General features: G+C 45.2%; 1 protein-coding gene across 2 annotated transcripts in view; it reads right to left on the bottom strand.

Moving 5' to 3' along the window:
* The window catches only part of GPAT3 (glycerol-3-phosphate acyltransferase 3), a 62,169-nt gene extending 53,494 nt beyond the window's left edge, over window positions 1-8,675 (bottom strand). Inside the window, exons 1-3 of one of the 2 annotated variants that reach the window (XM_041760213.1) lie at window positions 8,495-8,675; window positions 7,591-7,896; window positions 71-137 (exon numbers count right to left, since the gene is read on the bottom strand). In XM_041760213.1, the coding sequence (XP_041616147.1) occupies window positions 71-137; window positions 7,591-7,731 (208 nt within the window). In that variant the 5' untranslated portion in view covers window positions 7,732-7,896; window positions 8,495-8,675. Of the gene's footprint in view, window positions 1-70; window positions 138-7,590; window positions 7,897-8,047; window positions 8,300-8,494 lie in introns of those variants that run through there. The other variant, XM_041760212.1, reaches the window with a different exon arrangement.
* Window positions 8,676-12,218: the final 3,543 nt, after the last annotated feature.

The raw sequence follows: 12,218 nt of genomic DNA, 5'->3' as shown, positions 1-12,218 counted from the left end.
TCAAACTGGGTAGATGTAGATTTATCCAATTTGGGTATCTTAACCATCATAAATGAAAAAGAAGACTTACCAACAGAAGCGGAGTTTTTAAGAACCGACTCCTTTGGGACTCCTTTTTCAATTCGTATTGTGGCCCACTGTTCAAAAACAAGTAGTGTTGTTAAAGTAAACTGTTCCACAGACATGATGTAAAAATACTCAAACCTTACTTATACGAAAGTGAAATTAAACATTAAACCCTGGCATTCTCCAAATTAAAGAGATGCCCCTAGTAAATCTTTGAGATAGCAGTATTCATTCCAAGGCTCAAATACACTCTTAACATTAGTCACTGATCGTGCCCTAATAAATGAGGACAAGAGAGCATTCACCTTTTTTAAACCCCTCATGTTCACCTGGTAGCCCCATAAAAGATTCCTTGAAAAGGTCATCTAAGACCAAGCAGGTCACGCAAAAGCACAAGTTATGGCATCAAGACTGAGTCACTTACTTAACCCTTCCAGGCCTCAGTTTCCTTATCTGTAAAATGAGGATAATAGTTCCTGTCCCCTAGGGTCACTATGAGGATTAAATGAGATCAACATATATAAAGACCTAAACACAGAACCCGAAGAATAACTATTGTTTTCATAACAGATTAGGCATTCAGGGGCCAGATACACTCAAGAAGACCTAATTGCCTGCATCAGAAATAGGCCTGCAGAAGGAGGCAGTCTACACTGTTGAAATCGCTACCTAAGGAAACCACTGGCCACCTGGTCACTTGCCTCTATTGAGATGCAGAGGGAAAATACTATGATTATGAGAAACCACAGGTTTGCGAGAATTTAAGAACAGGAAAAATCAATTCCCATTCTTGTTTATAAAGGACATAGGAGCATAAAGAAATATACCAAGATGTAATTTGTTATTTTCTTCTTTATATTTTCTTCATGCATTTCCAAAATTATTTACCATTAAAAATCGGAGTTCAAAAAACCACAAGTGAACTTTGTTGACAGCACGCCGGAAAAATCCCAATGACTATTTTTCCAGTTTAGAAAAGGAAAAATTAAAATATTATTTATATGATTACAATCCCAGAAGCTAACATTGTCTAAACTGACTGACTGGGGATCCTTGAGTGGCTCACGGGTTTAGCGCCTGTCTTCGGCCCAGGGCGTGATCCTCAAGTCCCAGGATCGAGTCCCACATCAGGCTCCCTGCATGGAGCCTGCTTCTCCCTCTGCCTGTGTCTCTGCCTCTCTCTCTCTCTCTCTCTCTCTCTCTCTGTGTGTGTGTGTGTGTGTGTCTCTCATGAATAAATAAATAAAATCTTTTAAAAAATAAAATAAAATAAACTGACTGGAGAAGTGGGATACTAGAGGAAAAAGGCATTGTGATTATTATAATTATGATTTAAGCACCCTTGAAGAAGCAAAAAAAAATTTATCGAAAATGTAGTGGCCAAAAACAGGTATTGCTAGGCTCACAAGGAATTAAAACAATTTTTAAAAATTCAAATAAGTAAGACAATGAAGGATACAGACTAAATGACCTGAAACCTATACCTGAAGGTCAAGGATCAGGGCATGATCTGACTACATCAGGACCCCTGCACAACATCCCAAAGAGCCAAATAGGAACATGCTGTTTGTGCTTAGAGAACAGCCTATAAATAGAGACTTAATCTTCCTGGCTCCAAGAGGCAAGTCACAAATGATAATAAGATTCAATCTTAATCTGATTGAGGCTTTTTCCTTCCTTACTGATTTAATGCAGGAATTCTCAAACTCTAGACATACCTCTCATCTCTTCTCAATAGAAGTCAAGGCTTATTTATATAGTTTTTCACTTTAGTACCTTATTATCATTAGACCAAAGATATAATTAAGATAAAATTTTGTAAATAACTGAACATTTGCTATCTTAGAGTTCACTTCTTTTCTTGTGGCCATGTGACCTTATATTTTATATAAATGGCAATTACCTGAGATTAGGACAATTATCCCATGTTCATACGATGGAAAATATTGATATTTTGAGGCTGCTATGGGCTGAATTGGGTTTCCCCCAAAATTCATATGTTGAAGCCCTAGCTGCCCAGTATTTCGGAATATGACCGTATTTGGAGATAGGGCCTTTTTTTAAAGGGTGACAAAGTTAAAATGAGGCTTTTAGAGTGGGCTCTAATCCAATATGACTTCTAAGAAGAGGAAATTTAACACAGAGAAACACCAGGTATTTGCACAAAGAGGAAAGACCAGATGAGGACACAACAAGGAAGCAGCCATCTGCAAGCCAAGGAGAGAGGCCTCAGAAGAAACCAAACCTGCCAACACTTTTCATTTGAGACTTCTCACCTCCAGAGCTGTGAGAAAATAAATTTCTGTTGTCTAAGCCACCCAGTCTGTGGCATTTTGTTATGGCAGCCCTACCAAGCTAATACAAGGGCATGCTCATATGGCACGATATGCTACAAAGAGCTCCATGTTCTGTCACCAGACGAGTGTCAGAATGCATAACCTCCTGAAATGGTAACTCCAGAGATCTGTCCTACAAAATGCAGTGACAGTGTCCAAGACTAGCAAAGTTTCAGGTTGGAGGAGAAGTCATTTAATGCCAAAGGAAATTTGAACTAGGAAACCATTTTCTTCTGTGGGCTTAACTCTCCAGGGAAAGTGAAAAGCACCTATGCTTTGAAGCCAGATGCATATGCATAATGAATTGCAGCTCCTCACTTCTGGCTGAGCTCATCTAAGACAAAGGATGCTTCACCCCTTGGGATCTCAGTTTCTTCATCACTAAACCAAGGACAATACCAAGATAAAAGATTAAAGAAGATAATCTATCCAATGACTGCCACACAATAGGTTACAAAGTAGAAAATATTGGCTTCCTCCTCCCTCACACCCCACTATTTATTTAGCTTTCAAAATGACCACTTTTTTCCAGGCCACCAGTGAAACTTCCAATAAATAGCTATTTTTCTTCTACCACACCAGCTGATTAGGGAACCCCCAAAGACAGAGATGGGGAATATCTCTTCAGAAGTTCTAAACCTCTTCTAGAGGTTATCGCAGAAAACATCTGCCTCCACGAACCACAAAAAATGCAGTTCTGTCCACAAGATGAACTTGAAGTATGACAGTGGCTTCTAACAATCCCCATTGTTACTCTCATCTCACTTCCCCCTACAAAGAAAAGTTGAAAGATACTTCCCATCAGGTTCTCACTCTATCTTAAAAATCCTCTTGAGAAGCAAAAAGCAGCTGTTTCTAATTCACAAAAAAAAAGGGGTTAAGTCTGAGTTTCAAGTATCTTCCTTTGTATTCATTTATTTATTCTTTAAATGGGCTGCACACCCAGTGTGGAGCCCAAATCGTGGCTTGAAATCATGACCCTGAGATCAAGACCCGAGCTGAGATCAAGACCTGAACTGGGATCAAGATTCAAAGGCCTAACTAACTGAGCCACCTAGGTGTCCCTCAATCTGAGTTTTCAAGCTTAGATCAAAAGCTTACAAAAATTGACACGGTCACCTAGACAATTACAACATTCAGTTTTATGCTAAAAAGACATTTAAAAATTAACTAAAAAGAGAAAAGGAAAGGATGAAAAAGTATAAAATTATATAAAAATTCAAATATTAGATTCATCCAAATAAAAGCAGGCCACCATCAGTAGCATAATAAAACAGTTTCTTGACAGATCTGTCATGTTGGCAGAATAAGAAGTCCTCAGGTTCTAGATTCAAATTAAAAATCCCAATTTTACCACTAACAGCTGTAAGCCACTATCTACGCAGATTACCTCTCTCAATCTCCATTCCCCAACCCACCAGTGGGAATGAGATAGCCTCTGTCAGACAGTTGTGCAATTAAGCACTCTCCCTGGGTAGCTTCTCTTAATTATTACTTTCTGTTATAAACAGCCATGGCCTTCTAGCACATTTATTGTATTTCCAATACCAGAAATAATACCTGAAGACTATCTTAACAGAGATGTTATAACCATTGGTTATAATATGACACTTAGTGATGTGCCTTTTAAAAAAGATGAAAAACTAATTGGTGGATGGAGAAAAGTGCAAAGGGAAATAATAATAGTTGAAATTAAAGACAAGATAGGGTGCCTGGGTGGCTCAGTCTGTTAAGCATCTGCCTTTAGCTCAGGTCGTGATCCCGGGGTCCTGGGATCACGTCCCCAAGTCAGGCTCCCTGCTCAGTGGGGGAGCCTGCTTCTCTTCCTCTGCCCTCCCCATGCTTGCACTCTCCCTCTCTCTCTCAAATAAATAAATAAATAAAAATCTTTAATAAATTAAATTAAAGACAAGAACTGTCTGCTCTGAGTATGTGTGTATGTATGCTAACTCATTAAAGATCTGAAGGTAGGTTAAATCATAGCCACATAGGAGCAAAAGCAAAACAACAAAAAACAAGACCAAAGAGTGTTCCAATTCGAGCTCCACTGAGACTGGAGCACCTCCTATGTATTAGTGCTTTCATTGACCTCTCATTGACCTGTGCAATAAGTCTCTGAGGCATACTCCTCTATACCCATGTCAAAACTTAAGTGACCTGCTCAAGGTCACAGGGCTAGAAATTCAGAGGAAACTGTCCATGCTCCCAGCTTATTTCTCGAGAGCTAAGGGAAAAATTAGTCCATTAACATTCATGATCTGTCCATTGCCTTTATTATCTGGTTAGATTAGATAATTTACGTACCACTGCCATACCTTCTCCACCAACCCTATATTATCTTCCCATTCTTCATCTCCTTGTCTCTAATCATGAGCCTTAGGCCAACACATAGCAATCCTTCACCACCCTCACCCCCATCAATTTCTGCGCGGTTGAAAACGGCATTTTAAAATCTTAAATCCATGCTCCTATTTGATAAACATGAAAACTTCACATGTACACACCCCCTCCCAGAGATTCCGATACATATACTTCAATACCCAAACACAGTACCCTCTACTTATCCCCACACCAAAGTGTTACTTTTCATACTTTGAATTCCTAAAACTTTCCCAATATAAAGTTGTAATAATGCTGCATATACTCCTCAGAAATGATGATACCCCCTGGAAAATCACCAGTTTAGAGAAAGAAACAACCAAATCCATTGAGAACTAAGTGCTAAGGAATGATGAGTAACAGAAGAACTGGGCCTTGCGTAGAATCGACAAAAAGGCAGGATATTTGTCCAGAACTAAAGATGTCCTAACAGTAAACAAACAGCACGATTTTTAAGGGAATTGTCCCTATAGTCAGAAAAAGCAATCCACTCTACTACCCACCGCCTAACAGTAATATCTGTGAAACATCTAAAGCTCTTCTAGCTGAAGGATAAGAAACCCTAGGTCACCATTTCCCTCTCTTGCGCCTAAAGCAGACATCACTATGGGATCACAGCTCCCTCCTCAGGAGCCCAGCTGCTCCCAAACTTGTAGTAAGAGTTGGCCCGCAAAATGAATCCCAATTCTAATTGCATATATGCCAAGCATCACTCTGACCGCATTACTTACTCTAAGCTAAGAGGGTAGTTCCTTACTTAGGCTGCCATCTACCGGGTTGCCAAGCTAAGAGGCCTGTCTCCCACTAACAGGCAGCGCATCTCTGAAAGTCTCTGCAATGCTAGCGGGACAAAAATGAATACTTCAGGCCCTATCTAACTGAAGACCAGATCCTGAACTGGATATATACCTTCCAAGTATGGTGATTATTTGCCAGGCTGACAGCAAGCAACAAGCTGGTCTCTCTCCTTAACATCTCTTTGGTTGCACCTTGAATTATTGAAGCAAGACGGGAGTCAGCCACCGGAAGTCAGTGTGTACAAACTACCTTCACTCCAATCTCACATAGGGTATAAATTCCAAAAGACACAGCCGTCCAGGAGAACAACTCAATCGTTTCAGAATTCTGAGAAAGAGTTCTGAACCCCAGCCAAAGAGGATCAGCTGCTATGGGGAGAGTATTTGAAGAAGACCTAGCCGTAAGAAACAGCCTAAAATATCCACAGCACGGAATGGCCAAGTTCACCGTGTGAAGTCAACCCAAAAAGTTCAAAACTGTACAATATCTCCGGGCAGAAACAACAGAACTTTGAACACATGACAGCTGAAGATGAAGAAACAAATATAACTTCAAAAACTAGACAGAAAAATAGCCACAAAAAGAAAATGCAACAAAAATCTGGGGCAAAACAGGAGATTAGCAAATAGAAGAGAGTTGCAAGAGGTCAGTAGGTGAGAGATGAGCAGGTAATCTCCACGTGGGAGATTAGCAGTTTGAGATGTGTATCTGGGAGCCACCCTCCTCCCTGAGGGAGAAGAAATCCAAGTCCCAGGGGTAGACCAAAGATAAGGGCAGAAAAATGTGAACCCACACTAGAAGATCCTATACGAAGTTAGAGAAACCTGGGTGCTAGAGTCTAAGTAATAATAATATTATTCATTTAATTAATAGCCACAAACACTGATATAGCACCTGCCACCTACAGGCACCCTTTTAAAATGCTTGAGATGTTAACTCATGTAAACAACCCTATGGGAACTGGTGTTATATTGTTATTCCTATTTTATAAAGTGAGGAAAATGAAGCATAAGAAGTAGGAGACTTAAAAAAAAAAAGGTGACTTCCCTAATCTCACACAGTGAGAAGCAGAGCTGATTTCAGAACCAAATGGAAGCACATCTGTATCCAGACTCTGTACTCCTAGTCACTAGACTATAGTTCCTCTCCTCAAGTAAGACTCCTGTCTCCATTGAACTCAAGCAAACCACTGATCTTCTCCAAGTCTCTGTATCCTTGCCTGGCAAATGAGGATAACGCTGGCCCTCCCTTACCTTCTCAGGCTTTGGGGAGCATCTGCTGAAAGAGCAAAAGGGAAAGCCCTCTGTAATTTAATTAGGCTTTGTATAAGAGTGAGCTGCTGTTGTGCCCCAGCAGGCTCACTTCCATCTAACGCCTTTCTTTGCAGAATTTGGAAGCAGGAGTGCAGGGAGAACAGAGGTCAAAGAATATACATTTCAATGACATTTCAAGTGCTTTGGACTAGATAAAATTTCCATGACTCCATTAAAATATAATCGGATTTCTGTCTACCGCCCAGCAATTGGGTTTCTTATCTTGAGCATAAAGTAGAACATATGATGCCTTTCTGGACAGCATGCCTTAGTACACGAAAGGACCTCTGAAACCTGCGGCTATAAAAACTAAGGAGAGTGAAGGGACAGCTGCACTACATAATGGATATAAAGAAATCTATAATATGAAAGACGTATGTGTTGTTATTCTAATCAGTAATAACAATGATGATGATTAATAATAATAATAAAGCTGTGGGTGGGGGTGGCTCTGCATTCAAGTAGAGGAACAACAAGGTCCCTTGGTCTCAGCCCGGATCTCTCCACCTGCGGGGGTAGCCAAGAGGCTGTCTCCGCGCCACCGCGGGGGATAAACTGAAACGCGCCCCCCGGAGAGCGCTGACCTTCCAAGCCGGTCCCCTCGCCTCGGCTCGGCTCTCGCGGCCCCCACTGCCCTGGGTTCTCTCTCCCTAAAGCCCTCGAAGGTGCTGGGGCGCCGCATCCCACCTGGCACTCACCTCTAAAGTTTTCACCAAGATCTTCATGTAGATCTCGGAGATGCCCAAAGACACCCCGAAGGCCGAGGGCAGGAGGATGAGGCCGAGCACCAGCGTCAGCCAGGTGGAAAGGATCTTCCCGGCCAGCTCTGCGCCCTCCATGGCTGGGCGCAGCCTCTGGGGGGGGGGGGGTCCGGGGGCTCCGCGGGCGGGGTCCGGGCGCGACGGCTGTCCCTGCGCCCCCAGCCGGTCGGGCAGCGGCTCCGGGAGCAGAGGCGCGGAGCCGGGCTCCGGGGAGTCCGCGCCGCCGCCGCTGGCCACTCACCTCTGCAGGGAAAGAAGAAGGGGAGGAAAAAACTTTCGGGACGGTGGCAATTTCCTTCCTTCCTTCCCCTTCGGGCTCCTCCCGGCCCGGCCGGTTAACTCCTTCGCCGCTGGAGGCCCAAGCCAGCGCCGAAGCCCCGCAGCGCGCGCACACCTAGCGGCGCCCGGGGGGCGACCGGAGCTGGGGGGCGAGGTGACACCGCGGCGGGGAACGCGCCCACCCGGGTGCCTAACTTCCTCGGGGGGGCGATTGCGACGACCCAACGGCCGAGTCACGGAGGCCCTCCCGGAGCGCGGAGCCCGCGGGCGCACCGCACACTGCACAGCCGCCGCGGGCGGAACCGGCGCCAGGCCGCGCACTGGGCTCGCTCCCGCGCCCGGGCCCTATTTCCGCGCCCTGCCCTTGCCCCACCTCCCCCGCCGCCCAACCCCGAGCGTCCAGGCTGGATCCGCGCTGCGGGCGCCGCAGCCCCCGCCCCCCTCGCCCCAGCCCCGCCGGCCCCGCGTCCCCGGGCCCCGCCTCCCCAACACGCCCAACCGAGGTCCCGCGGGGAGCAGAGCTTTCTGCAAACTGTTCGCACGCCCAAAGTGAAGTGCTCACCCTCCGGGACGTTTGAGAAGGTCACGTTTGTGGGGGTGTCAAGCAACCTCTCCAGAAGGGCTTTCAGGCAGAGGGAAAGGCCCAGAGCGCCGCTGAGCTGCCGTTTGCGCCGCTTCCAGGTCCCCCACGCGGTGGGCTCGGGCGGTCTCCCGCTGCTCCGGGGCGGGGGCGAGGGGCGGGGGGCGGGGGGCGGCTCCCGAGCGCCTACCCCACCTGCACCGGAGTCCTCCGGCTGTGACCCGCTCTCTTCCTGGGGAAAGATTCCAGCCACGGTTCGCCCTACCGTTCGCCAACACCCTCCGCGCACAGAAGCTGCCGAGAAATGCCAGGCGGGCTCCAGCCTTCACCCGGCGCCGCGCCCCTCCCGGGCGTGCAGCACCGCTCCCCGCACCCGCCTGCCACCCCCACCCCCACCCCACCCCGGCCCCGCTGCCTTGCCAGCTCTTCCTAGAAAATGAAGGGCAAAACCCTCTCTGCCTATTTGCTTCGCTGCAGTTCGTGTCTCTGTTCTAGAATGAACCTAAGAAGGGATGTCGAGACCCTAGGAGCTGGAAACAGGCTGCCCAGAGCTTCCAAAATCATTACAGAATGAGAGCAAAATCTCACACACAGCTCTCCTTCGGGTGTTATTTCAAGCTGGAAAAACTGGGAGGGCCAGCAAAATGAATTGAAGCAGTGTTGAGAGCAAACACTACGTACGTAGAAAGCTGCCCATGCCCAGGGTGTGGAGGAAATGGGGCGCAGGAAGGAGGAGAGAAGCCCCGGGGCAAAGAATGTAAATGTTTGTGCTCCGCACTCTTGCCAGGTGTGTATCACAAACCTCCGCAACCGCCAGGAAAGAAAATAATTATGACTTGGTCATAAGAACCAAGTCATGGATGAAGACGTTTCAGGGCTTTGGTTGCTCTGTGCCTCTCTCTGCCAGTTTACAAAAAGAAGGAAGACGCAATTGCCAAAATCTGTCCAAAGTCCTTGCTGAAAACAAACACATTCAGCATAAAACCTCAAAGATTATATTGAATCATTTAATACTTCGGACAAAATTCTTACTGTCCTTATCTTTCCTCAAAGGAAGGTGACTGAGGAAAGCTAAATGATTGTATCAAAGTTTACCCAACAAACACCCAGTGCAGGCCACTCAGTTATAAGGATGGTTTTTTCTACCCAGCCAGACACAGGTGCTGGGTGCCCACAATTCCTAGTAATTTCTGATGCTTATGACCAAACTCCATGAACTGGTTTTGGTTTGCTCTTTGTTTTGTTTTTTGTTTTTTTTTCCACTATTGTGGAAGAATTATTGTTCCACACTAGAAAGGTAGACTGGTAATAACCAGGAATTTGTGGTCTTAGGTTCACTGCAGCATGGAAAACTAAAAGTCTGAGCTTTCTCATCAGTAAAATGGATTCCTTTTGCAGTCGGATGTGGTTGTGAGTTTGAAACTCCTTTGTTAACAACAAAGCTTTGCACAGAGATCAGAAGGCAAGTTGGTGCACGTGCAAAAGCTCTCCCTCTTTTTCTTGCCTAAAATGCAGAAGAGCCAAGATAGGCGCACCTTTGCAGATGATGAGGGTGAGGGAGGGAAGGAGTGAAAGGGTGGATGATCCCAATGTTCCCTGCACTCACATCACCTCTCCCCCTCCTGCAGCCTTTGAGGTTCTTTCAATTAAACCCAAGTAGGATCCTTAGGTTTCCTTTCATGCAGTTAAGATTCCCTTCACTTACTCCGCTAGTTTCCTAGGGCTGCCTTACAAAGGCATCTGTGGTCACAGACTTAGTGACTTAAAACAACAAATATTTATTTTCTCAATTCTTGCAGCCAGAAGTCTGAAGTTGAGGTGTCTGCAGGGCCAAGCTCCTTCCAAAAGCTCCAGGAGGGGGCCAGGGCAGGGAACAAGCTCTCCTTGCTTCCTCTCACTCCTAGTGGCTCCCAGTGGCTCCCAGCATTCGCTGGGTGGTGGCAGCATCACTCCACTCATTGTCTCACCCTTCCTCCGTCTCTTCTTCTCTTCTCTCCTCTGATAAAGACACTCGTCATCCCAGACTTAGGACCCACACTCATCGGGGTGATCTCATCTCAAAATCCTTCACTTAACTATCCTAAATCTGTAAAGACCTTTTTTCCAAATAAAGTCACATTCACAGGTTAGGATTTGGGTATGACTTTTGGAAGGCTGCAATTTAATTCACTACACTGATCACCTCTGTTAACTGGGATAATAACCCACTTGGTGAGACAGTTATTGGGATTTTGAGATTATATTTTACAAATTTAGCCGATGGTAAAGTGCTCAATAATGATGTTGTTCAGGACAATCCTGTTTTTCACCTTTTCTCCTACTGCCTATTTCAATAATGCTTCCTTTCACTGTCGAAAATATCCTGGTTTGAACAGTAAATCACGGGGATCCCTGGGTGGCGCAGCGGTTTGGCGCCTGCCTTTGGCCCAGGGCGTGATCCTGGAGACTCGGGATCGAATCCCACGTCAGGCTCCCGGTGCATGGAGCCTGCTTCTCCCTCTGCCTATGTCTCTGCCTCTCTCTCTCTCTCTCTCTCTCTCTCTCTCTCACTGTGTGCCTATCATAAATAAGTAAAATAAAAAAAAAATTTGAACAGTAAATCACATGATTCTCTTCTATGTATATAATTTATGAGTCTAAAATATTACATTTTTTGACAAAAATCACTGTATACTGCTTACTATCAGAAATCTTTTCATTCATCTGTAACTCCCTGCCCATTATCCACTCCTCCACCTGCACAGAATTTTACTTCACTCCATACTGTTTTTCAAGGTCAGCAATGTGACCCTAATGGTCACAAAGTAAAGTACAAATATCTTAGGCTAGTTCTTGAAGCACTCCAACTTTAAGTCCCATCACCTTCCAACAAAGCCTTTCTCATCTTTTTCCAGTTCCTGCAGTTTCTTCTTCTCTGAGGTCTTTGATCACATCCCAGTTCCCCCTCCACACATTCCCCTCAACATCCCCTCCAACACCCCACATCCCTCTCCTGATCTCTCATCCAAAAATCTCTCACTCCACAGGGTAGGGATCCAACATGAGGATCCTGCCAGTTGCTGAGTATGTCTGTTGCGATTATGCATTTCAGAACTGGGGAAATAGCCACAGGATGGATTTGAGAATTTATTGGGCTCACCACTCAATGGACCTGAGCTAAAACTCCATCATTCGCCTGACCTCCATATGCTCCTATTTTTACTGATAAAACGAAGTGATATTTTGGGTCTTTAGAAGTCAGTGTCAGTGCAGAAACAGCCTCCAGTATTCCCTGAAAGTCTGATTATTTTCCTTTCTTCAATGCACACTCTGATAAATGGCCTTAAGTCTTTTGGTGGAAGACCAAAAGATTAACAGTATAATACTTGAGGAAGTGTCAAGGGGACCCAGCCTCCCCTTCTTTTAAGTGGTCCTGGGTCTATAAACTGTTTCAAGTTTGGAAATTGATTGAAGGACCAAGACTATCTGTGTTGTGATTCAAAATAGACTTCTGTTGACTAAACCTAGGAGTCTTCCATTTATATATGTGAGAATTTAGTACACAGCCCGTCTATATCTTTTGATCAACTGGTCAATGCCAGAAGTTTCTTGGAGTCAAACTATTCTGGTTACTACTCTCACTCTGCTCTCCATTACAGTCATCATACTCACCTTGTCTGTGGCAGTTAAGTGCAGCCACTCAGCCCCTTCCTACAGTCCCATTATT

The sequence above is a fragment of the Vulpes lagopus genome, chromosome 6 (genome assembly GCF_018345385.1).
Source record: "Vulpes lagopus strain Blue_001 chromosome 6, ASM1834538v1, whole genome shotgun sequence".
In the NCBI taxonomy this organism is placed as follows: domain Eukaryota; kingdom Metazoa; phylum Chordata; class Mammalia; order Carnivora; family Canidae; genus Vulpes; species Vulpes lagopus.
This window is presented reverse-complemented; position numbering and strand designations above follow the sequence as displayed.